General features: G+C 42.4%; 1 protein-coding gene across 3 annotated transcripts; it reads left to right on the top strand.

Moving 5' to 3' along the window:
- Positions 1-730: 730 nt before the first annotated feature.
- On the top strand, positions 731-24,301 carry ASB11 (ankyrin repeat and SOCS box containing 11). 3 transcript variants are annotated; one of them, XM_059911870.1, is made up of 7 exons: positions 731-933; positions 9,365-9,444; positions 14,286-14,393; positions 16,866-17,016; positions 19,788-19,922; positions 21,034-21,225; positions 23,696-24,301. In XM_059911870.1, the coding sequence occupies exons 1-7, from the start codon at positions 753-755 to the stop codon at positions 23,818-23,820; spliced, it is 972 nt and encodes a 323-aa protein (XP_059767853.1). In that variant the 5' UTR covers positions 731-752; the 3' UTR covers positions 23,821-24,301. The 3 variants fall into 3 exon arrangements, with proteins under 3 accessions (XP_059767853.1, XP_059767855.1, XP_059767854.1); XM_059911871.1 differs by lacking the exon at positions 731-933 and adding an exon at positions 1,832-2,030; XM_059911872.1 differs by lacking the exon at positions 19,788-19,922.
- Positions 24,302-25,628: the final 1,327 nt, after the last annotated feature.

Raw genomic sequence — 25,628 nt, 5'->3', positions numbered from 1 at the left:
AAACTATTACAGCCAGTGGTCTGATGCTTCCAGCCTGGAAAGACCTCCAAGCTGGGCCTTTTAGGGGCTTCCCTGGCGGTCCAGTGGTCAAGACTCCACACTTTCACTGCAGGGGGCACGGGTTCAATCCCTGGTTGGAGAACTAAGATCCCACATGCCGTGGGGTGCAGCCAAAAGAAAAAAATTAAATCAAGCTGGGCCTTTTATTAAATACTGCCTTAGAGTAAATAATCTTTCTTAACTGGTCATATTTTAGATTTGGGCTTCATCTCCCATAAACCTCAGAATGCAGAGAAAATGAAACGTTCCAGGGGCTGGTACTTCCCACCAAGAGCATAGAATGTATTAGTACTTCTTTTCATGAGCTTCAAATAACTTGCTTCGTCCCCATGGGATCTGAAAGGTTTGTTCTATCTTTCCAATCCTGCCTTCCAATATAATGTAGCAGAAACTGGGATTTAGGAATAAAAACGTTTTGGACATGAATCCTGTTTGTTAAACAACACTGAGGAATGTAGGTCTAGAACTATTGGGTGTTTCTGGTTTGAAGGAAGTTTCTTTAGTTCATTTAACATTGCCATGAATGTCAGTGCATGCAGTCGCCAAATCACAGCTAGCTTAGAATCTACAGACTCAGTTCTCCGTAACAGGAGCACAGAGAGCTAGAAGGTTTAAAATAGATGTCATATGATACCGATTATAACTCAGTGAAATTTTGCAGTCCCAAGAACCTATACAGAGTGTGAGCCAAAATGGAGGACAGTCCTGTTTCCTTTGGCTTTAAAAACATTTTTATTACAATGTTTGCTACTTTTTTTTTCTTCAAGCTTTTAATTAAAGTGTTCTTGGCGCTCCTAACCCATTTCTATATCGTCAAAGGAAATAGAAAAGAAGCGGCTAGGATAGCAGAAGAGATCTATGGTGAAATTTCAGGTAAAAATACATGAGTTTGTTCCCAATACTTTAAAAGAAACCTCCTAGATAATTCATATGAATAATATTTCTAGAAGGCAGATTTTATTTAAACTTTGGCTTTGAGTGGGTAGTTTTAAAAAATTATTATTTAAAGTAGCAAATGGTGTTGACTGCACCAATTTGTGAAGGATTTTCAGCTTGCTTTTCTGCAAATTAGTAGTTTCATTAGCAGTTATTATTTAAGAAGTGAATAGACTAGTGGCTTTCTAAGAGTATTTTGGGAAAACTCATTTCTACTAACAAAAGAATTACTTTATAGGATTATCTTCTTGAATATTTGTAATCAAATGTTAACAGTGCATTCTAACAAAACTGTTTTCCCCAGGAAATGGAATGGCCAATAAATTTGATTTAAAGCAGCAATATATATGCTATATATGTGTGTGTGTGTGTGTGTGTATATGTGTGTGTGTGTGTGTGTGTGTGTGTGTGCTGTCATTTGCAATTCGAATTGCTTAGCCACTTGTCACTGTCAGGAAAAAACCCTTCACTGAATCCATTTATGCCCAGCACCATGCAAAGCACAGCAAACAAAGGTTATTGTAATATGAAATGCCAACCTTTGGTCCAAACGTTTTAAAGTCTCCTGCTGTGTAGGATTCAGTCTCCATTTCTTTCAAGAAATGATTCACGTTAATTGTAGGGAGAGGCTACGAAAGTAAATAAATCAGATATCATGGTTACTGCTGGGGCTGCCACTGGATAGAGGAGTATTTATTCATAAACAGAGTTCCGAATTTCCCCGTGTATTTTTAGTGTTCGCAGGGGTTCCAGGGTTACCTCATTCTTTATCTAGTATCCATTTCACCTTGCACCCTGAATTCTCTTTCAAAATAGACTTATGTTATGTGATTCCAATACACCAGACAACTTTAAGGACGCTAGGGAACAGCAGTCTTATCCGAAGAGATAAGACCTCCAAAGACAAAACATCAGCATGCTTCAATTAACAGGGGAAAATGAGAAGAATCTCGAAGTTTCGGGAAGTGGCAGAAGGCTCGGAGTGTGGAAAGAGATTTCTTTTGGGGATTATATTTGTCACACGTTTCAGGGAGGTATGTCGCTTTGACTTGGTTTAAAAAAAAAACTTAAAGTAACCTTAATTTCAAGTTAAGCATAATCTGAAAAGCTGTTTTCTAATTTAATTTGTAAATCGGGGCAGGGGCTTTCTAGATGTTTCCATCACAGTTTTGATGTTCTCATAGATACATCATCCTCATGGCTTAAATTAGTAAAGTCCGACAGTCAACATCAGCAAGAGTGTGTTCAAAACGTTTTCTCCTGGTGCTCGTGTGCATTATTTCTGCCCTTGTGGTCCTTAACGAAGTACTCTTAAGAAAGTTTTATAAGAGTCAAAACCTGGAGCCATAATACAATTCTCATAAATAGAGCGTACTCATTTTTTAGCTCAGATATCTTGTTGAAGCTCCTAGGATAATATTCATTTAATTTGCAAATGGCATGGTGTTCTATTGCAAATGGCATGGTGTTCTAAAGTCAAAAACGTGTTTTTCAATGATCACTAACAAGAAGCAGTGGGGTGAATAGTGCCTGTTAATTTCTCAGTTTAATTTCCTTCCTATATACATGTGTATGTGTGTGAGGATGGCTGCGTATACGTCTACACACCACTGACACACCCACACACATATATAATAGAGAGTATATCCAGATTTGGTAAATAAGGCTTTCTGTAATAATGTAGGCAATAATACGCCAGAAACAGTCGTTTTTACATGATTCCAACAGTGCTTTTTCTTTTGACACTGTTAACAGTCAGATACTATATATATATATACATATATATATATACATATATATATATATATATATATATATATATTTATAGCTAGACATTTTAAAAACCAAGAACAAAATTTTGTCTAAGTGTTCAACTCAAACCAGAAATTACCTTTGCTGCTTGTTGGTCAGACAAATGTTTGTTGGGAAAATATGTGACATTTAATCAGTAAGTCAGCTCATCGACTTACTAAAATCTCAGAACTTTCTTGAGTCCAATAGCATATTCTGTTCCTGTAAACTATCGTCAGTGTTGTCAAAAACAAGGGGAGGTAGTAAAAAACTCAGCCAGGGCAGAGTTTAGCCTGTCATAGGTCCTGGCACTTTTCTTTTAGAAGCTGCACCTAGCATCACATCCCTCATTAAATATCTTTTTTTTTTTTTGGCTGTAAAAATTTTTGGAAAGTTTTTTTTCATATTCTGGAGTACATCATTCGATACTTTCTTTGTGGTTTAAACTATTACTTTTGTAAGTAACTCATCAGAATTGAGTTCAGCTATGTTTGGTTGGCTGTACTTAGTTTTTTCCGGCTTCTTTGTGTAATTTGTCAATAATATATATTTATTTTTAAGTTTGAAACATTGTCATTGGCCCTTGATATTCTTATATCTACAGCTCCAGATGCATCACTGGCCCCCGCCTTCAGGCCATAGATATTTCTGCAGGCACTGTGTCTCCCGAGAGACGTGGGGTATGATTTTTCAACCTTTGCTAATTTGGCCAGAACTGAAGTATATTCAGTACAGTGACTTGGTCATCAAACTTGATAAAAATAAAGTGTAGATGCAGGTTGATAATCTCTTATTGACAACCCTTGGGCCAGACATGTTTTAGGATTCAGGAGTCTGGGGGATACTAGAATGATTACGCAGCGTGTATACTGTATATTACACGGCGCTCCCAGCAGGACCTGGAGCTTCCTCCCGTAATCAAACGTTTTGATATTTCTATAGTGAAAAATATCAATATTCACACTAAGTGAAAATACAAATTAAAAATAATAGTTTGCTAAACCTGAGCCCTGACCGTGTTCTGCTGCCAAAGGAGCTTGTTTCCAACTTGGTTTTCAGAACTGGGGGAAATTTACAATTGCAGGTAAGAGATTGTGGAGTTATTGTACCCTTTAAAAAAATGAGTTCTATTCTAAGTGTTTTGCCTAAAATCAGTTGTCCTTGTTTTTCTAAATTCAAAGGACTGACCTTGATTTGATGGCCACGCCTCTGCCTGACTCACCATCCTGACTCCTTTTCTCTATCCTTCCCATGTCAACAGTTTTTTTCCCCGCCTTTGGTCCATTCCTGCCCGGTCCTCCACCTCGCCTTGTTCAGTGTTGGTGCTTGTCTCCTCGAGCCTTGGTCCACCCATCCTCTGAGTGGTTATATATCACAGGTGCCTGCTGGCTTTCCCAAGTTGAGACACACGGCATTCAGCAGGGGCTCTGCCACCCGACCTGTCATCTTCGGCTCAGCTCTCCAGCTCCTAGTGGGTTCAAAGGAAGCTTCTTTCTAACACATTACAAAGAGATGTTCATTGACTGTAGTTCATCTCCTGGCCAGAGCTGAGTGTTGTAGAGGGTACGCGTTTTAACGCAATTGTATTATAATACTTTTGATACCTTGGGAAATTTCTTGTAATACGTTTTTTTTCCACTTACCTTTATTTTACTTAAGATATCATTAATTCTGTTAGGCTCTTGCCTATATTTTGGTTCAAATTTGAATTTTCTATTTTTTTTTGATAAGTGCTACAGGAGAAGATATTCCTTCATATGATTTTGGAACTTAAATAAAGAGAATAAAGATTGTTTCATGGGCGCTGGAGATAATAACCAGTCAGGCAGTTAAAAACTAAATAAATAAACCAGTCGTCTCAAATACTTGTTGGAATTAGGAAGGGTAAAATTTGCAAAAAAAAAAAAAAAATTGAAAATAATAATTGATTTTTATCTTGAATTCTTGGAGCTCGGACAACCATATTCCATCTGAACCCATTTTGTTACTGCAATCTATGGTTTTAGACATTGTCATGAAATTGTTATTCAGAGAGCCTGAGAACTAGAGATATAAATCACATTCTGAGAAAAAGTCAAAGGGGGGAATGAAAATGTACTTGAACATTTTCCATACACCTCATCAGGAACAAGTAAACATATTTGTACAGTAAACAATCTTCAAAGTGTGCCTGCAGCCCTGTGACACAGGCAGCGTGCCAAATAACTCAAAATAGAAGCGAAGGATTGATTGCTACTTCAGCATTCATTTATTTGGAGATCTTAGATACATATTTCCTGAAAGGAATGGAAAAACTCCCTAGCCGCCAAATAACTTTTATCCTCAATTTCTCGCAATTAGCTCCAATTTGCAAAACAAGAATGATAAGAGCAAGAGGCTGTGTGTTGGGAATCAGAATGGAAAAACAGAAGAGCCCACCGTGGCAGAGCTTCTGGAAAAGCGTTTTGTGTGAAAACCCTTCAAGGTCCTTTGAAGCAAGTGCTGGAAAACAGAGTGACCGGAAAGGTGACTTCCAGGAGAGCGGCTTTGTTTCCAGTTGGGAAACCGAAATGACTTCCACATTTAAGGCGATCCAGTTGATTTATTTCATATTATTTACAGAGATAAGGGGGATGTAGGAAGGCACCCCCCCCCCCCACAAGTCAATCTACCAGGAGGATGGGCAGGATAGAAAAACCAGTAGTTCTTAAAACCAGAACGGGGTGTGTTCTCAAACTGACTCCTCAAATAGGGAGAAAGAGAACTGGAAAGCAGTGGCGAGGAGACAGAAGCCCAGGACCACCCACCTTTCCCTCTTCCTCCCTGGATCAGAAGATGGCCTGCACGCTTGCCTCAGCCTCGGAAGCCTGGGGTGGGAGTTGGGGGCATCAGAGGATGCTGCCTTGATGGGCGACACTAGGAGAGGTGACCAAGTGCCAGTGCGTAGGAAAGGCACTGGGTGTGAGACATGCAGTTGAGGCCGAGTGCACAGGACTGGTCTTCTCTTCCAGGCCGCTAGGGAGACATCTCCCCATCCCTCTCGCTTCTCCCCACCCCCACGGCACCAGAGGGGCTGTTGGCACCTCAAGAAGGAAGTGAGAACATGCTGCCCTTCCTCGGGCGGAGAGGGGGCCAGCCCCTGCCCTGAGAGTGGGCAGAGGAGCAGAGATGACAGTTTTAAAGCGGACTGACCAGTAGACTGGTGGTCTTGAAATCTCTTTCTTGAAGTATGCCATAAATACAGATAAGTGCACAAACCCCAAAGCGGACAGCTGGGTGAGTTTTCACCATGGGGTGCCAGCTCCCAAGAGCAAGAAACTGCCCGTTATCAGCATGACCCTCACCCCACCCACCTCCAGTCAGTCCCTGCCCCTTCTCATGGTACTTTTGACTCCTAACGCCCGAAGTGAGTCGGGCCCTTTTGTGCTTTATGGAGATGGCGTCATGTGGCACATCCTCTTCTGTGTAGGGCCGCCTTCATCAGCGTGATGTTTGAGAGATCGGTCCAGGCCGTGTGTACGGATGGCGTGGGTCTTAGGGGGCTGAGGGGTAACAGAAAGCTACTAGAAACAGGAGGAAATCGTGGTTAAGGTGCCTGCTTCCCAGCAGGAAAGGGGACACCGCGGCCCGCTTGGAGGCAAGTTTTAGAAATAATAAAGCCATTTCACGTTGCTGTTCTAAGTTAATAATAGCAAAAGTTGCCATTTAAATCCTGGTTTGAAGCAAATACTTAGAGTACCTTCAGGTGACTCGGTTGACTGGCTATTGTTAAAACAAAAGAATAACAAAGCCACAGCTGTGGGTTTGCTTCTTCGGTTGGTCAGGGCGCTGAGTTGCCATCCACGGGGGAAGACCGTCCTTCCAAACTCGGTGCTTGTTATCCCTCTCCAAGCCTGGTGAGGCGAGAGGGCGACGCGTCTGACGCACACTTCATATTGAACGGGATGGAGATGTAGTCGAAGAAAACCAAGGCTGACCACTGAGGATTCTGTGCGTAGTTATCTCATTATTCCTAGCTTATGCAAATGATCAATGTCCAAAGAGGTTGAAAAATCCTCCACTCATCAGCTTTTAACTGACTCAGGAACAAGTGGACATACAAACGCAATATATTTTCAGGTTAAAATTGTTGTCTGTTTTTCTTACTAGAAAAAGCATTCTACCTATCAGAAGTATGCAATTCACCAGTGATTAGATAGATAGGTAGATTGATTGATAGATTAATAGATGGATAGATATAGGTAGATATAGATAGATAGATAGACAGATAGACACTTTTTATTTCGGAACTAAAGTGGTACAAAGAATTCCCACTTCTCTTTGCCCAGACTCCATTCATGTTTATCCAGCTGTCCGGTTAACATCCTTGATAGCAAAAGGATCCAATCCGGGCGCATGTTGCCTTTAGATGTTGTGTCTCGTCAGCCTCCTTCAACCTGGTTACAGGGCAGTTAGTTTTGAGAACATCCCTCAGTTTGAGTTGGTTTGAGGTGTCCTCACGATTAGATTCAGGCTATGCATTTTGAGCAGGAATATTCCAAGCAACGCTGTGTTCTTTTCACCGCGTTCCCTCCAGTAGGGTGTGATGTGGCTCATTGTGTTCCAACAGATGGCACACTGTGCCAATTGGTTCCATCGCTTCTGAGGTTCATTTTGATCCCCGGGGTAAGGTGGTGCCTACCATTTTGTTCCACTGTACAATTACCCCTGTTCCCTTGATAACTATGTAATTATTTTGTGGGGAGATAATTTGAGGCCGATTCTATTATTTCTCCTATGTGTCTAAAATTGGTGTTCTACTATGAGGAAGAGCTTTCTCTTCTCCCTGTTTATATACTCATTTGTATCAGTGAGGCCTTATAGATTCCTGTTTTATTTGCTAGGGTATAATCATGATTTATTTTCATGCTCAAATTGTCCCGTATTTGGCCAGTGGAAGCCCCTTCAAGGCAGCTTCTGTACTTTTTGACATTTCCCATCGTTCATTGAGCACTTCCTTACTTTCTGGCAAGATGTTTGCGGCCCATCTTACATTTTTCCTGGCATTTCAGCCTTGGAACCAGCCATTTCTCCAAGCAGCCCTGGTTTAGGTTTTCTCAGTATACAGTGCTATTCTATCTATCTAGATATATCTATATATCTGTCTATAGGTAGAGATATATAGATATATCTGTAGAGAGAGAACCAGATGGGTCACCAGATCCCACCTTCAGCCCATAGGTATTTCTGTAGGCACCATCTTTCCATATACACACATATATTGAAAACCACATTTTCATACCAATTGCTCTAATTGTTCCAATTTCAATCCAACCCTGTAGAGTTCATTCTAGCTTTCTCCTTTTTCAAAACCCAGAGGGTTAGAGAAGATAAAAATTGAGTTTCAATGTAAGAAGAGGTTTTATGGAAATGTTTAGAGCCCTGGTTCTCATCCATTGGAAAATTTCAGTCTCTCCTTGAGGACACACTACTTCAAGTTCACATAATTCCATATTTGTTGGGATTGTTTTTGTCAAGGTCGTAGGTATGGGAAAGCCTGAATTCTTAGCACAATCCGGATCACCTAGAAAAAGGTGATAAGATGGGCCTTTTGTGTTAAACCCAAACTGTATGACATGCTCGTCAATGTATGAAGAGCACAGTTATAATTTGAAGAATGCTCCAACTTTGCAAACCAGTGTAGGTTTTCTTCCAAAACAAATGATTGCCCTTCAGCATGTTTAATAGAAGCTTACTTCTCAAATGCACACTTAAGCTTGTTAGTCTTGTTTCCTGACAAGCAATTACAAGAAAAATACATTTGTAAGGCAGTTCTAAGGCTGTTCCTTAGAGCGCTACCCTACCATGTGTGCTTATTAATCATAACTTTTCTTGAGCACCTAACATCATGGATATACTTTATTGGCCTACTTAGAGACCAAAGAACCTGCTAAGTACTAGATTACTATTCCCCCACTTTACAGATCAGGAAATTGAGGTTCAAATGATTTCAGTAACTTGCCCATTTTGGCAGAGATAGTGGTTGAGGCAGGACTGGCCCCGTGCTTAGCCAACACGTTCAAACTGCCCACCAAAAACTCTTGGAGGATTATGTCATCTGAAAAACAATATTCTGCATTATGATAACAGATCGGCTTCATTACCAAAATCAAAGAATTATCTAGGGGATTTCGAACAAAACCATTTTCCCTGACCCCTTAGGGTCTCCTTCCTGGCATATAGGATGTCTTAGGGTAGGGGTGAAGGGGGAGAGGCAGGGGAAAGAAGAAAGTGGGGAAGTTCATGGACCAGCTTTGCCCTTCATTTTGCCTATTCAGAGTTATCGGATTCAATCACTGGGCAGTATTTATTTGAACGGAATGTATTCCTTATGAAAACTGCCCCCCAAAGCCAGAGAGATGCTCCGTGCTCCCTCTCCACGCCCATGGACTGTATCCTCAGTGGCTGGTCACCCTGAGAGTGGCTGACCGGAGAACCTGAGGCGTGGTGCCAGCTCCTCTCTCCTTCCGCCAGACCTCCTCTCACAGTGGGTGGGCACATGAACAAGCAGGAGGGAGAAGACTCCTGACCTTGACTCTGAGCTTGATGTGTGTTTCAGATTGCTGGGCCGATCGGTCTCCACTTCATGAAGCGGCAGCTCAGGGACGCCTACTGGCCCTGAAAACTTTGATTGCACAGGTGAGTAAACGAAAGACTTGATCCTTGGTGCTTGTGTTATAATCAAGCGTCATTCTTGATCAGCTTTGACTGCCGCAGGGGTCTTGCTGGCCCCATCTGGGTCCCAGCACAGCCATTCTACGCGGATGCATCCTCTCCCAACTCGCTATTTGTCCCTCCTGCCTCTCCCTCCTTGCGGAGCTGGCCGGTTTTCTGCCCAATTCCAACCTTCCCCTTCTGGGTTTCCCTTTGCTTCATAAAAAGTTTCCCTATGAGGCTGATGGGGGATGCCCTCAAACCTGTGTTGCACTATCTCACCTTGCTCTCTCCCAGTGTGCCTCCGTAACAGCAGCCCTGAAGTTGCATAAGTCAGCTATTGCTCTGTAATAAATTACCTTGAAACACAGTGGCTGAAGACAACAAACACTTAGATTCTCATGGTTTCTGTAGGCCAAGGAGCAGCTTAGCTGGGTGGTTCTGGCTCCGAGTCTCTTGCAGGCTGCAAAGTATCAGCCAGGGCTGCAGTCATCCTACAGCTTGAGCGGGGGAAGGATCTGCTTCTAATCTCACTCATGAGGTTGTTGGCCATTTTCAGTGCCTTGATGCCTGGGCCTCTCCATAGGGCTGCGTCACAAGATGGTAGCTGGCTTCCTCCACAGACAGCATGAGAAAGGGCCTAAGAAGGAAGTCTCAGTACCTAACCTGCCTCCAAGGTGACATCTGATTGCTTCTGCCGTATTCTATTCATTAGATGGGAGTCAGTAAATCTCGCCCATACCCAAGGGGAGGGGATTACACCAGTGAGCCAATACCAGGAGTCCGGAGCCATCTTGATCACTGGGAACCATCTTAGAGGCTGCCTACCCTGATGATCCGCTGTTCCAAAAGCAAACATGGAAATAGGTTGACAAATGGGTAAATCTTACTCCTTTGGGAAGATTTCTTCAAGTCTTAGTTATTAAAGCTAATTTATTTTTACTTATGACTGTATCCCTAGCACCATGAATAACGACTAGAGGCCTAGTAAATATTTGTGAGGTGAATGAAAGTGTACACAGTCCATTTACTTTGTTTTACAGTCTACGTGTGTACAGAGGAGGTAAGTCATTAGATCTTTTTTTCCACATCCTAGCTACCACCAAACCTGGCTTCCTTATCTTAAATTTAAACAGCTGGACACATTGCTCTTTTTCTCTCTGTGTGTGTATGTGTGTGCCTCTTCTTTCTTTCTCCTTTATGAGTTGTGTTACTTCTTAGAAAAGTAGAGGCAAAAGGAAAACAGTACTGCCAGTAATAATCAAATGGACTTTGCACTTGATTTTACCACTTGCTTATTTATTTGTAAGCACTTAAAATTTTATTTGGTTTGATTTTTTTCCTTCCAGTTTTATTGAGATATAAAGATATAAAGATATAAACTGTATAAGTTTAAGGTGTACAGCATAATGATTTGACTTACATACATCATGGAAGGATTATCACAATAAGCTTAGTGACCATCCATTGTCTCGTATATATATAACAGTAAAGAAATCGAAAAAATTTTTTCCTTGTGATTAGAACTCTCAGGATTTACTCTCTTAACTTTCATATATAACATACAGCCGTGTTAATTATATCTATCATGCTGTATCATGCTGTATTACATCTCTAATATCGTCTACTGGAAGTTTGTACCTTTTGACTCCCTCCATCCAATTCGTTCTCCCCACTGCCCGCCCCCCCCCCCCCGACCTCTGGTAACCACAAATCTGATCTCTTTTTCTATGAGTTTGCTTCTGAAGTATAACTGACCTACAACACTATGTTAGTTCCTGTTATACAACATAGTGATTCGATATCTCTATACATTTCAAAATAATCACCATGATAGGTCTAGTTACTATCTGTCACCAAAGAGATTACATAGTTATTGACTATATTCCCCGCACTGTATATTTCATGCCCGCGACTCATTTGTTTTGCAACCGAAAGTTTGTACCTCTTAATCTCCCTCATCTATTTCCCTCCTCCTCTGACCTCCTCCTCCTCTGTCTTTAAGCACTTAAACTGTTATTTGATTTGATTATTTTTAATATGTGACATATTCACATAGTTTCCAAATTAAAATGACAGAAAAAGGTACACAGTGAAAAGTCTTGCGTTCAGCTCCTTCTTCTTGGCCCCCGACCTCAATACTTTTATTAGTATTTTAAATTTTAAATTTTAGAATACTTTTAAAGAAGAGTTGCAAAGACAGTACACAGAGTTCCAGCATACCCTTCACCCATCTTCCCCTCGTGTTAATATCATACATAACCGTGGTACTTTAGTCAAAAATAAGAAATTAACATTGGTACAACACCATTAACTAAACTACAGACTACTGAGACGACACCAATCTTCCCACTAGGGTCCTTTTTCTCTTCCAGGATCCAGTCCAGGATATCACATTGCTTTTAGCACTTCTTTATTTTTAACTGTATTTTATAAGCATGTTGGTTTCTATAGTGTCCTTCAATGTGTAAAGTACATTCTTCATGGAGAATTCTTCAGCCTTTTCTTAGTACATCCCCACTTTTTTACCCTTACACACTGGTAAAAAATGGGTTATTCTACTTTATTTTCTAGTCTATTTTACGTGTAGACAGTGTGGTGTGCTGTGAGCAAAACATTAAACCAAGGGCCGGGAGCTTCTGACGATCACGCTGGCTGTCACCGACAGCAGGGGAACCTCAAATCTTAATAATTGGAACTCTCTGCTCCTCCATGTTCTCACCCGCAATGACAGTGAGTCACTCTAGCTGATCTTTCAGGCCTGTCCAGCATTACATTTGTACAATTCCAGGGGTTCTTGAGAGTTTGCATCGGATCAATGTTTTTTTTTTTAGCACACTGCTGCCACCTTGTGGACTTTTTTTTTTTGGGCCACGCCGCGGGGCTTGCAGGATCTTAGTTCCCGGACCAGGGATTGAACCCCGGGCCCTCGGCAGTGAAAGCACCAAGTCCGAACCACTGGACAGCCAGGGAATTCCTTGTGGACTATTTTTTTAAAATGCTCTTATTTTTTCTTTATTTTCTTAAAATGAGATTATATATGGGAAAAGGAAAAGAAACCCCCTTGTATTAGATATCCAATTGTAAATATACGGCACGGCTCTGGAGTAATGACGTCATATTCAGGACATAAACATGGACAGGACCAAGGAGGCACAGACAGGCCCTAAGATGCCGATGGGACTGGCAATAGTGGGCAGTCCCAGCTGCTGGCCACAGGAGGGATGCAGCCAGTACCATGGAGGTCTGGTGGGAGGGGTCGGGAACTTAGGTTGGGGCTTGGGGTCCCGGGTCTTGCACTAGGTTTTGGAGCGTTTCAGCTGGTCAGTTACGAGGCAGAGAATCAAAAGCAGAGCTCGGCTGGGTCCTGGGAGAACCTAAATCCTTTCACAGATAGAAAGTGGCGATCATGGGGGGCAAGCGGTAAGGGCCAAGTTGTAGAGTCAGGGCGTGCAGTTGGCCGGCAGCTAGGCTGAGCCCGGCATCTGTCAAATGGACTCCAAGGCGAGGAACGTGCAGCACGGCACGACGGGGAGGGCAAGTGTGGTAGGACTGGGCGGAGACGCTCGGATCTGGGGAAGAAGAGGAGCGTTAGGAGGAGCCCCCGGCTCCAGACCCTGGTCCTCCTGCGGAGAGCTCGGCAGGCGGCGGAGGTCTGGCAGTCAGCATCACGGCTACTCAGGCACAGGAACCCTAGGAGCACCATCTATTTTACTTTCTACTCTTGAGCCTGGGCGTCATCCTTCTGTGCCACATGCACTTCTAACACCCCCAACCCTGGACTCTGTCACCCGCTCCCCATACCCACTGCTGTTCACACCTATATCAGCCTGTGCCTGACTCATCGCCGTGTCTTCATGACGCTCCTTTCTCCAGTGTCACATCCCCACCTCTCCGAGCAGCCCTCCATGGTGCTACCAGTGTGCTTTTCCGAAAACGTCCTATGTATTAGCTCCAGACCTTCTACGGACTAACAGACTTGAAAGGCGCCTCATTCCCTATAACACATGCACCCCACCTCCACCCCCGTTCGGAAACCAAGGCCTTTCACGATCTGGCTCTAGTTTACCGTCCCCTTTCATCTTCCCCCTCCCCCCACTTCCCCTTTTTTCCTCCGCCTCTGTCACATGTGGGCTCTTTCTGATCCAGAGATATAGCAACTATCCACCTACGCGCCCTGCCTCGCCCTTCTCTGCGTCCCACATTTGCATATCCTGTTCCCTCCTCTGCGTCCTACATTTGCATAATCTGTTCCCCCCTCTGCGTCCCACATTTGCATATCCTGTTCCCTCCTCTGCGTCCCACATTTGCATATCCTGTTCCCCCTTAAGGGAATGCCTTTTTTTTTTTTTTTGCCTTCCTAGTTTGAAATTTTTTATGCTTCAAGCCGTAGCTAAATACTACCTCATTTGCAAAGTTTTCTCTTACTCCCCAAGGCAGATTCAAGGATACCCTATGTCCCCAATTAAAATGTGAACATGCTTCCAGTATGGCAGTATTCTGGCTGGGTTCCTCCCCACCGTACCCCACCCCACTTCCCGCCACCATTTCTGTCTCCCCACTAAACTCTTAGAGGAGAGAGACCCATGTCATAAGCTTTGAAGCCCCAGGTGCTGGCACATCGCCGGGCCCAGGATACTGAACGAGCTTTTGCTGAATCAATGAATCCGAGGCTCCCAGCTATGTTTGGATTCCCCTAGTCATGGCCTCTACTCGTCTCTAGATGGTACCCGCAGGCCGCGAACACTTCACAAACACGTCCGACAACCTTGCCGTTTATTCTTATTGCTGATGCAGCCTTTAATCCACTTCTCTCCAAATCGTAGGGCGTCAATGTGAACCTGGTAACAATTAACCGGGTCTCTTCTCTCCACGAGGCGTGCCTGGGAGGCCACGTGGCCTGCGCTAAGGCCCTATTGGAGAACGGCGCCCACGTGAGTACCATCCCCGCCCGCGGGTCCGGCTGCCCAGGTGCAACCGCTAACATCTAAAGACCCATCAACTTCCAGAACCGTTACCCGCGGTGGGGTGCGCAGGCCTGGCCCCATCGGCGCCCATATTCTTGGATGGTCGGGAAGATACTGCTGGTTACCCCTCTCTTCAGCCTCTATATCCTTGTGCCAACGTTCAGATAAGGTAATTTACGGAATTCGTTCAGAACTGTGATACTAACTTGAAAAAAAAAACAGCTTGAGCTAAAGTAATTTGAAAACTGATCTTGGAAAATTTATTTTAAAACATTTAAAAGAACACATTGAAAAAGAACAACAGGGGACTTCCCTGGTGGACCAGTGGTTAGGACTCCGTGCTTCCACTGAAGGGGGCGCGGGTTCCATCCCTGGGCGGGGAAGGTCCTGCGCGCTGCGCAGCACCGGCCAAAAAAATTTAATTAAATTTAAAAAAATATGAAAAAAAATACAAAGAACAGCGATCAAAAACCACTCTTAATTCAACACGCTACACCCACAACGATTTTTGTTGAGCAAAATTATCAAACTAAATGAGCTTGTAATAAATAATACATTGGAAAAACACTACACAATGAACTTTATCTTATTTTTAAATTCTCTCCTTTTCAAGGAGTGACTGAGCTGCTGTATGTAGTACAGATATCAGCATAGAATTCTGAAATTAATACTTCTGAAAACCTCAAGGACTTTTATTTAGTCACCAGATATTGTTTTGATGTTACTTTCGCTTTTGAACTCAGTCCTTGTATTCTTTGTTTCATGAGCTGTAATGTTTTTAAGTGCCTGACGAAGATTTTTCTTTGCATTTTATATGGAAGTTGGGTTTCTATGTGTAGAACTGAATATAAAAGTCTTCCTTGGGCAAAGCGATTTTCCCGATGCCATAGCGGTCACGTATTTTCATTAGGTAGTGCTTCTTTGAGGGCAAAGTTTGGTGGTGGCCATTTCCTTTGAAGCTAGGTGACTGGAGTCACAGGTGGGAAACAGAGGAGCCTCTGGGAGGTTCTGTGGGGGACAAAGAGTACGACGTGGTCCCTTGTCTTTGGCAATCTTATGAGGGAACAGCCACTAAATAGTATACTATTCAACATTCAAATTAGAGTGAGAGAAGGAATAAGAGAAAGTTGATCAATCAGTAGAAAATTCCTCAAAACTGGCAGTCCCGTGGGTGCCTCAAACTCAGTACATCTGAAACTGTGCTTATCATGCTCTTCCCTCTGGGAGCGGCTCCTCTCTTGGATTCCCAGCCTCAGAGACCAGGTGAAACGTATTCCTGGTTTCCCCAGCCCCAAGCCTGGAATCCTCCCGTTTCTTCCGTCTCCCCATCTAATTAATCACAACATCCTAGAAATCCTTAGAGTTTATGAATTTACACATATCTGTCCCTGTCCGTCTCTGCCATCTTAGCGTCTCATCTTTAACTTTCCAATTGAATGGGGGCCATCCTGGCATCGTGGGGAAAGATCTTGTTTCTGAAACAAGAAAATTTAACATCCTGATAATCACAGGCGTATGTCCTTAGTTGTTGAGGCAGAATGGCTTGACATCAAACCTTCGTTGTCCTACATTCAATCCTGCCGGAGCCTCCCCACCAGAATGCCTTGGTTCCAGGATGTTCTTTTCAATCTGTTGCTAATACTCAAAGATGCCTCCCAGCTGTGCTGGTTCTCACCTGCCCCTCAGATCCCTAGAAGGCACTGAGGGTGGTTGGAGACCCCATGTTGATGTCTATTTCCTTTGTGTATTTCGCCTGGTCATGATCTCTTTAGGATTCCCTTTTGGCATATGCAGTTTCTGCGGATGGTAGTAGACCAGAAAGGAAATTTGTGGCTAGATGGTTTCTCCAGTACTTTTTGCTCCTGACATGTTTGTTCATGATTGGGACGGGGAGTCGGCTCCGTATGAATGGAAAATGGAGATCATGGAGATAATTGTTGCAAATGTCTCTTGAATGCTTACTGGGCACCAGGCAACGTTCTAGGTGTTTACCAGATAGTAACTCACCTCATCCGCCCGATAACCTCCTGAGGTCGATTCTTTTATGGTCCTCATTTTACAGATAAGGAAACCCAGGCACAGAAAGTTAGTATCCCAACCGGATCTCTGAGCACATAAAGGAGAGAGAGCTGGGATTTGAACGCAAGCTAATTGTTCCAGAGACCATGTTCTGGTGGCTCCTAGGAAGCTCTAGAATACCCCTGAGTACATCTTAAAAACTGCCCCATTGGCCCCATTTGGCTACTATTGATATTTATAGGTGAGAGTTGATAGGTTACTGGTACCTAAAAAAAACCCCACAATACTGTAAGGATGTGGAGTTCCCTCGTTCATTCACCGGCATGGGAAGTTTCTCCAGGCAGATACATAGGAATGCACACTTGGAGATGGTGAGAAAGAAATAGCAAACCCTCTGGTTCTCTCTTTGCCCATCGTTAGGTCAATGGGGTGACAGTTCACGGAGCCACGCCCCTCTTCAATGCTTGCTGCAGTGGCAGCGCTGCGTGCGTCAACGTGCTGCTGGAGTTTGGAGCCAAGGCCCAGCTCGAGGTGCACCTGGCTTCACCCATCCACGAGGCAGTGAAGAGAGGTAAACGAGGCATCACGTCGCACACAGAACATTGGTGGGCGCCCTCCAATCTGCATGAATCAGTCATAGAGTGTTTACTTTGCAAGGATCGCCCAAATCTTCTTCACCAGTAGACTAGGTGTGGCTTAGAAATCCCACAGCAGTAACTTGAATATACCTAAATCTTTAGGAAATACCACTGGGGCATGACACAGCTCTTCTTAGAACCAGGGAATGGCTGTCTGCCTCAGATGTCCTCTTTCCTGGGCTCAGTCTCCCAACAGGCCTTGCTTGAGGCTCCTTGCTGGTGTTTGGGCGGCAGCTGGTGGAGTCAGGAGTGCAGGGGTAACTTCCACGAGCTGTACTGTGTTTACGTCTCTGTCCTTACTAGAAAAGAACAGTTCATGCCCCAAAGCCCATAAAACATCAACCACGACCATAAAACAAGTGATGAAAGTGTCTGAAAGCCCAGACCGATAGTGTCTCTAATGGAGGCTTAAAGGTAACTGTCCACAACAAGCAATATACTCCAGATGAGCTGACAGCTCTCAAGGTCATTAGTTACTGAAAAAAAGTTGCAACTGTAAAAACCGTGGCATTGGAAACCTTGAGGTGGATTCTAGATTTCTGTGTTCTCAGTTGCTTTTGAAATGATGGAAAAGAGTAAAATTAAGGAATTTTAAAACTGTATGCATAGACTAGACATGAACAAGAAGAGCCATTGAAAGGCCAACGCCATTTGTCAAAGGTCACACCCAAAGAGCAACATTTCTGTGTTACCCAGCGGTGGAGTTATTCTCTTATATTGAGATCAGAAATACAGTGGAGGGAGTTCCCTGGTGGTCTGGTGGTTAGGATTCCGGGCTTTCACTGCTGTGGCCCAGGTTCAATCCCTGGTCAGGGAACTGAGATCCTGCAAGCTGCATAGCACGGCCAAAATAAAAAAAAAATTTTTTTTTAATTAAAAAAAAGAAATACCGTGGAGAAGTTAGAACACTGTAGAACAGTGATCTTCGCTGGTATAATGAGAATTAAAGTCTTTATTTCAAAAGGCAATAGTGAAAGATTTGTTCCAGGTTGTTAAACATGTCACTTGGTAATTTTTTTTTTTTTGCAGTGGATTACTATAAATGATGCAAACCCCCAAATCTCAATGTATCTATGGTTTTGATGTCCTATACATATTTAACAAACATTTATTAATTAATAATTGATGCTGATTATTTCCCAAACTTCAAGTAAGTCCTTTAAGTTGTAGGGAAATAGTCTACTTTGGAAATGGTATAAAAGTGTTTAAAATTTTTAAAATATTGAAGTAAAAATTAATCTATTATGTGTATTTCCATCCAAACGCTTAAAAATGGATGAACGTTGGTAGTGGTTTGAATTAAGTAATTCTGCAGTGCTTGGATGGTTATATATGGAGTGTTTGGTATCTATATACCTCCAGTATATACATGCTTATCATAAACAGATGAATTCGTGTGTCTCTACATATTTTTTTCTGTATCATAAAAACATGTGAGGGACCAATGTCCACAGAGTGGAAGGATGAATAGCAAATTCATTATTTTAGATACTATTATATTAGTGCCAATCATTTGACTTTTATATATTCATTTTTTAAAAACTTCCTGAGAACACTTAAATTTAACTCAAGCTAGGCTCAGTTTCTTCTGGAAAAAAACAAAAGGGACAGGAATTATGTTTTTAAATGTTTATTAGATACACTGAATTTACCAGGCAGTTTTAGGTCCTGATTGGATATTATTTCTGGATTCTTACAGCTTTAAACCTCTAGGAACAAGCGGGGTCAGTCTGAGTCAATACTTTGACAGATTAATGCTATAATTGAGGTATAAAATTTACTTATGTGAACAATAGTAAAATAGTTGGAGTTCACGGAAGTCTTATTTGTAGATTTTAATGCATAATAATGCTTAATTCAGAATTTGTGATGAATCAAGCAGGCTTGAGATGAAGCTTATTTTGGTGTCATCTCTAAAGAAAAGGTTGGTTAAGCTGATCAGTGATGATAAGATTTTGTTTTTTTTTAGGAAACATTTAAACCTTCAAAAAAGAACCAACTCTTTATAAAACTCCCATCAAAACCTCAGAAGCATTTGCTCCCAAACAAATCATTCATATGCTGCAAATTAATCATGTCTGTCTCTTCACTGGGTGAACTCTCCAAGGAGAATGCTTACTTATCTAGTTCTTGTTGGCCACTAAACTTGAGAGTGCAGTTAAATAGATTCTATACTTGAGGCTTTTTATTAATTCTCACAGGAGTCTTACAGGTTGACCAAAATAAGGAGGTGCATGGCGTGACCATCCACCCAATCTTACATGCATGGGCGAGGAAGAGAAGGAGAGATTTGTAATGGAGGTGGATGGATCAGGGCTGGGCCTTGGATTTGAGCACTGGCTTTTCAGGGTAATAATAGCATGAGTCATTTATCCCCCTGGGTCTTGTAGCCTCTGCCTGTAATCCGGTGACTTATTATAGAGAGTGATTTCAGCTGTGTTCCTTGGAACCCTTAGTTTGGTTGGAGGTACCTCAAGGCTGCAGGGAAGAATTTCAGTGGGGCGGGGGGCGGTGCATGGGCATGCTCTTCTTTCTAATCTTTTTATTTTGGAGATTTCTAAGATTTCCCCCACCTCCCAAATTTTTTTCTGCTGAAAAAAAAATCTAGGTTGTTTCTAAAGCCCATTCCAGATAAGCAATCTTATAATTCTGTGAATAGTTAATATTTCCCTTACTTGAGTGAGGTTATCTTGTGTTCCACCAGGTAATAGAGAATGCATGGAGATTCTGCTGGCAAATAACGTTAACATTGACCAGGAAGTGCCTCACCTTGGAACTCCCCTGTATGTGGCTTGCACCTATCAGAGGCTAGACTGTGTGAAGAAGCTTCTAGAATTAGGTAACTTCCAGAAGTCTTTTCATGAGACGAACCAGTTAACCTCGTTGGTTTTCCATGGCTTCAGAGGCGAAGTTCTTGTCAGGCTGGACAAAATTCTGACAGCATTTGATATCTAAATGGTTAAAACAACTTCAGAGATGAGTGTCTGTAGTTCTCAGTTCTGCTTCTTTTGATATTGGCTCCATTTACCTGGTATGGTTCTCCTTGGTGGTCTGAAGAGGAGAGCAAGAGTCTCTTTCCCATAAATCCTCGGGGAAAACAACCAATTGTATTTCACTGGCTCCTTTTAAGTCACATGCCCATTTCTGAACCAATCATGGTGGCCAAGGGAATACAATATGCAGATTGGCTTAGGCCTAGATTTCAGTCTACACTGCAGTTGTTGGGCTTCACTGGAAGCACATGAGCTGGGAATCACGGGAGATGGTTCCCCAGAGGGAAATCTAGGTGTGGTTACCAGGAAGATGCTGGCTAGTAAAAACAGCAGACATCTGTCATAGAGTACTTTAGATCAACCCTGCTAAATTAGTTTTTTAATTCTCAAAGGCATATACAGAAACTGAGAGTCCAGGGAAAAGTAAAAGGTCTTGAAACTATTATTTGGTTAAAGATTCCCCAAACTTAGCCACTGACATAAAGGTCGAGATTGTATTAAGAACCTTTAAATAAGAATTTTTGTCTCTAAGATTTTTTTTGTCTTTTTTTTATCCCCTATCATTTACCACTCCCTATAGGAATTCAGAAAACTTTTTTTCGAGCCCAGAATAATGTAAATACCAAATAAACCTAGCTGTGTCCTTTGCCAAAAAACAAACTAACTCTATGTAAAAGGAGCTGCAAAGATTTAATTTTGTCTGTCACACAGTTCCTGTGGGAAGGCAAGTAAAGCATTTAAAATGACTAAAAATATCTTTATTAGGTACTTTTCTCATCAGAGTATTTGGAAACAGTAGGCATTGCTGAGGGTCTGAGCTTCAGTCATACATTTTCAAAGATTTGTCAGCTACGTCGTGGCGTTTAAGATGTCTTTATCGATGGCTAGCACATTTCAGGCTCGTAGTGTTTCTCCATTAACCTTGGGTGTTGAATTGTGGTCATCTGCTTTGTTAAGGAGCCAATGTTGACCACGGCCAGTGGCTGGACACCCCCCTCCATGCCGCCGCGAAGCAGAACAGTGTGGAAATCATCCACCTGCTGATAGACTATGGGGCTAACCTCAAGTGCAGAAACGCTCAGGGCAAAAGTGCGCTTGATCTGGCAGCTCCGAAAAGCGGCGTGGAGCAGGCGCTCCTGCTCCGGGAAGGTAAGGAAGGGCTGGGCGTCCGTTTCTCTTCCACAGGCACATTTGCCCTCTCTCCTTCCGGTCTCCCCTCTAGACTCTCTTACCCTTTCCTTTTCGTCTTTTTAATTGGGAGTGGCACGTGGGAGGGGGCAAGTCCTAGCATCTCAGAGATGGGATTTTGTCTGCTGGGTGTCTTCACTTATAACAAAGGGACATTTACATACCACTGGTATGTTGCTTTGTATTTACATTAACAAGAAAATAATCAGAGAACTTTGGTGAAAGGGCTGGGCTGTCTTGTCTATCCTGGCAGACCAAAACTCTGCTTCGTAATATTTGGAGGCAATTCAGGGAAAATGAAAAATACTTGAGTAGAGATGGTCGGGTGGACACAGAGTGTGTCTTTCAGAAACTGGACTAAACGGTGAAGTTGTTTGCCTGTTCTCCAGCTCAGCGAGTAGGTGGGTTTGCGCTCCGCATTGTCCCACGCCCGTGTCCACATGGGCTAACGCATCTCTAGATGCTAGAGGAGGGAAGGTGGCGTCTACAAGGCTTCATGTCCCAGATTCTAAAGAGAACCGTGCTGTGTCCCTACAGAAAGAGGACACTATCTGAGCCTATTCTGAGCGTCTGTATGCTCGGGAGACTATTAAAGTAATAATAATTATTCAGCTTTCCACGTGTCAGACACTGAGCTAGGTCTGAAACATAGATTCATCTCACTGAATTCTCAAAACTTTAAAGCCATGAGAACTTTATAGTAACTGGTGCTATCCCAGCTGCAAGCGGGAAAAGAGGAGCATGAAGAGATGGGCTTTCAGAAGGTTACACAGCTACTAAAAAGTAGGTCTAGGATGCTAACCAAGAAATAGGATTCCAACTTGCACTCTTTTTTTTTTTTATTATTGGAGTATACTTGATTTATAATGTCATGTTAGTTTCAGGTATACAGCACAGTGATTCATATATATATGTGTGTGTGTATGTATATATAAGTATTATGTGTGTGTATATATCTATTCTTTTTCAGATTCTTTTCCCTTATAGGTTATTACAAAATATTGAGTGTAGGTCCCTGTGCTATATAGTAGGTCCTTGTAGTTTATCTGTTTTATATATAGTAGTGTGTATCTGTTAACCCCACAGTCCTAATTTATCCCTCCCTTTCTTCCCCTTTCGTAACCATAAGTTTCCAATGTGCACTCTTAATGTTTTGATGCCCCAATCCTGAATCTTCTGAAACAATTTCTAGTGAGGAAGAGTTTAATTTCACTCACCAGTTCCATTTTGTGAAAGTGCCCCCATGTCTTGTATACCTTTCAAGTGGGATGTTTGGTTCAATAGTTTTAGGAATACTCTCCAGACCAGTGCTTCTTAAGCTTCAATGTGTATATGAATCACCTGGGGATCTCCTTAAAATGCAGATTCTGATTCAGGAGCTCTGGGGCGGGGTCCCAGACGCTGCACGGCCACCAGGCTCCCAGGTGAAACTGATGCTGCCAGTCACACTTTGAGTAAGATGGGTCTAGATTATTTCCAGTAGTCTGTGTCATTAATGATTGTTCTTTGATTTGAACCTCTACTGGAAGAATTTGGACCTTCCTTACCAGCTCCCAGTTTGGAAATATGGGACACTTAACAACTATTAGCTGAGAATATGGTTTATAGCAGTTGTCACATTTCCTGTTTCCTTCCATCAAAGATGTTTCCAGGTCCAGGATTCATATTTCTTCTAAACAAGTTCCTCTGTCTCTGTCTTCATAAATACAGCTGCTTGCTCTAGAAGGATGAACAGCAGCTATGTCAGAGGTCACTCTGAGGAGCTTTAGTTGTGTGACAGGAGAGACAACTTTGCATTCTTGCTTCCCAAGACTTTAACGAAGGGCGATGGTCTGCTCCTCCAGGTAGCGTTCTGTCACATGGATGCTCCTTGGCAATATCAATTCAAGTGTCATCCAGCTATTTATTTGCCTGTGTCGTCACCATTTCTCACGGGGTGCTAGACGCTGTGACAATAGGATTTTCTTGAAAAGGAAAACTTTGTATAGTCCAGTAATCACATAGATCTACTTGCATCGATCTTTATTGATACAGTCAGGTAAGGAAATAATGGGGCATTATTACAAATGCCCCTGTGTGACAAGGATCCCAGCCAAATGCTCAGTCAGCCTATCCAACCATATTTTGGACACTGGTTAGTTTGCTTTCCTTCGGGACTCAAAGCCTTGGTTGGGCACGATGACTCCATGAGACCCCATGAGATTGAGGTTCAGGGTATAATGGGGTCTAAGTGAGTTGGATCCTTTCTCCAGATCCTCTGCTGAGCTGGGATCCTTGCGAGAATGGAGGGCCCCGCCGAGCGTGAGTGGGGACCTAGCCAGCACCGCTGCATGGGCAGCTAGAGCCAGGAGGTCCCTGTGGCCCGACTCTCGGGCCCCAGCACATCTCCTGACACTGCCTCTGTGACCGCGCATTTTAATTCCTCCCTCAGGCCCGCCTGCTCTTTCCCAGCTGTGCCGCCTGTGTGTCCGGAAGTGCTTGGGTCGCACCTGTCATCAGACCATCCACAAACTGTACCTGCCGGAGCCCCTGGAAAAATTCCTCCTATACCAGTAGCCCCAACTGTCCACGGGAAGATACTTGGAAATAAACAGGTTGTTGCCTGCTGTACCCAGAGTACCTAGTGTAGACACCCAACAGCTAGACTCCCTAGTGTAACACCCAACGGCTAGACTCTCAAATGAGCTAAGCTAGTTAGAGCACATCCCTGATGGGCTGGCACACGTGCGGAATGAAAACTCCTGGTTACTTTAATGTTCTCTTTAACCAAGGGGCAATGAGAAACTTTTCTGTGTTTAGCTCTTGTTGTTAAGAAACTTTAAACAATTGTGAAGTAGGGTGAAATTAATAGGCTGTTTTTCAAGATTCATGATCTTCGATTATCTAAGGATCACCATTGTGAATAGCGTGTAGACACATATAAATCTGGGTGGATAAGATTAGGATGAATATAAGTATTCCAAGATGGGTTCCTGATTTAGTTCTTCCCTTCTTCCCCCTTTCTTTCTTTCCTGCCATGAATAAATCTCTGCTGAAATTTTGTTTTCTTGTGTTTTATTTTATATATAAAAAAGCCAAATACTATAGACCATCACAGTTAATTGAGACTTGCACTTACTGAGGTCCTGGTTGATGTTGATTACACATGGAAACGATAATATTTTGACTATATTAGGTACACTTCATTATTAAAATTAATTTCACTTCTTTTTACTTTTTAAATGTGACTACAATCCAATTTTAAATTACACATGTAGCTAGCATTATATTTCTGTTAATACTGTTCTGGACCTTTTCTGATTTTCACAACTCTGGAATATCACATAAGTTAATCTTAATTAGTTAACTATTTGGGGGATAGAGATTAAATTCTTATTTCACATCATCATCTAAAAACGAATGTTGGTTTTTGGAAAATGTTAAAACATTTTAAACGATGGTATAAAATACTGGAATAAAATGTTCGTGAATGTACATGAAAGGGAAGCTCTTTTCTAATCATAATATCAAAGGCAGAAACTTTAAAGGAAAATACTGATAAATTAAAATACACATGCTAGAATATGCAGGAATTGGAGGCTTTCTATCTTCAAAGTGTTCTCCGGAGTGCATTTTTTGGTCCACCTGCATCTTGCTGAATGTCTGAAGTCTGTGTTAAGCCCCAGGATGTCCTAGGATGTTCAGTCTGTCTAGAATCCTGCTGTTGCATCCACTTTCTGAAACGTCGGACTGTGGATTTCATGACTCGTTTGTACGAACCTCCGAACTCTGGTAGGGGTGTGTGCGTGTGTGAATCACTCACCAGAACCGATCCTTCTGGATCCAGAATGGATGCAGAACAAGTCCAGATTCCATCAAGCTAGAATTAGACCCTCAGATGAATCATCTAGTTTATATGAGATTATATGGCTTGCTTTTGGGGGTTCTGAGCACTAATATAGATTATTTCATTTTTTTCACAGGATGTGGAATGTTTTATTCCCAAAGTGGTGTGATTTCTCACAATTTCAATCATATTTGAAGTGCCTTAGGGTAACTTCTCAGTTCATTCATTCAACACATTTTTACTCAGCATCTGTTATGTGCCAGACACGGTTTGAGGCTGCGAAAAAGACAAGGTCCTTGCCCTCGAAAAGCTTATGTGTTAGTGGAGGCAACAAGGAATAAGCATACACATGTCATCATGTCAGGAAATAAGAAGAAAAATGAAGGAGATTAGGATAAAGAGTGATGGTGAGAGCCACTATTTTAGATAAGCTGATTAGGCAAGGTCCCTGGCTGAGTGACAGAATTTTAAAAGAACTATTCATGTGTGTATCTAACGTTTATTATTTAATTTTTACTATTAAGGTTTTAGTGACTTT

The sequence above is a fragment of the Balaenoptera ricei genome, chromosome X (genome assembly GCF_028023285.1).
Source record: "Balaenoptera ricei isolate mBalRic1 chromosome X, mBalRic1.hap2, whole genome shotgun sequence".
NCBI classification, from domain to species: Eukaryota; Metazoa; Chordata; class Mammalia; order Artiodactyla; family Balaenopteridae; genus Balaenoptera; species Balaenoptera ricei.
Note: the sequence above shows the minus strand (reverse complement) of the source record. Positions and strands in the feature narration are given on the sequence as shown.

What these genes read in the sequence shown, in the direction of transcription:
- ASB11 (XM_059911870.1), top strand. Translation starts at nt 753, where the DNA reads ATGGAGGACAGTCCTGTTTCCTTTGGCTTTAAAAACATTTTTATTACA. An exon ending in TGAAAACTTTGATTGCACAG is followed by an intron (nt 9,445 to 14,285) that starts GTGAGTAAACGA and finishes TCCAAATCGTAG; the next exon opens with GGCGTCAATGTGAACCTGGT. An exon ending in TATTGGAGAACGGCGCCCAC is followed by an intron (nt 14,394 to 16,865) that starts GTGAGTACCATC and finishes GCCCATCGTTAG; the next exon opens with GTCAATGGGGTGACAGTTCA.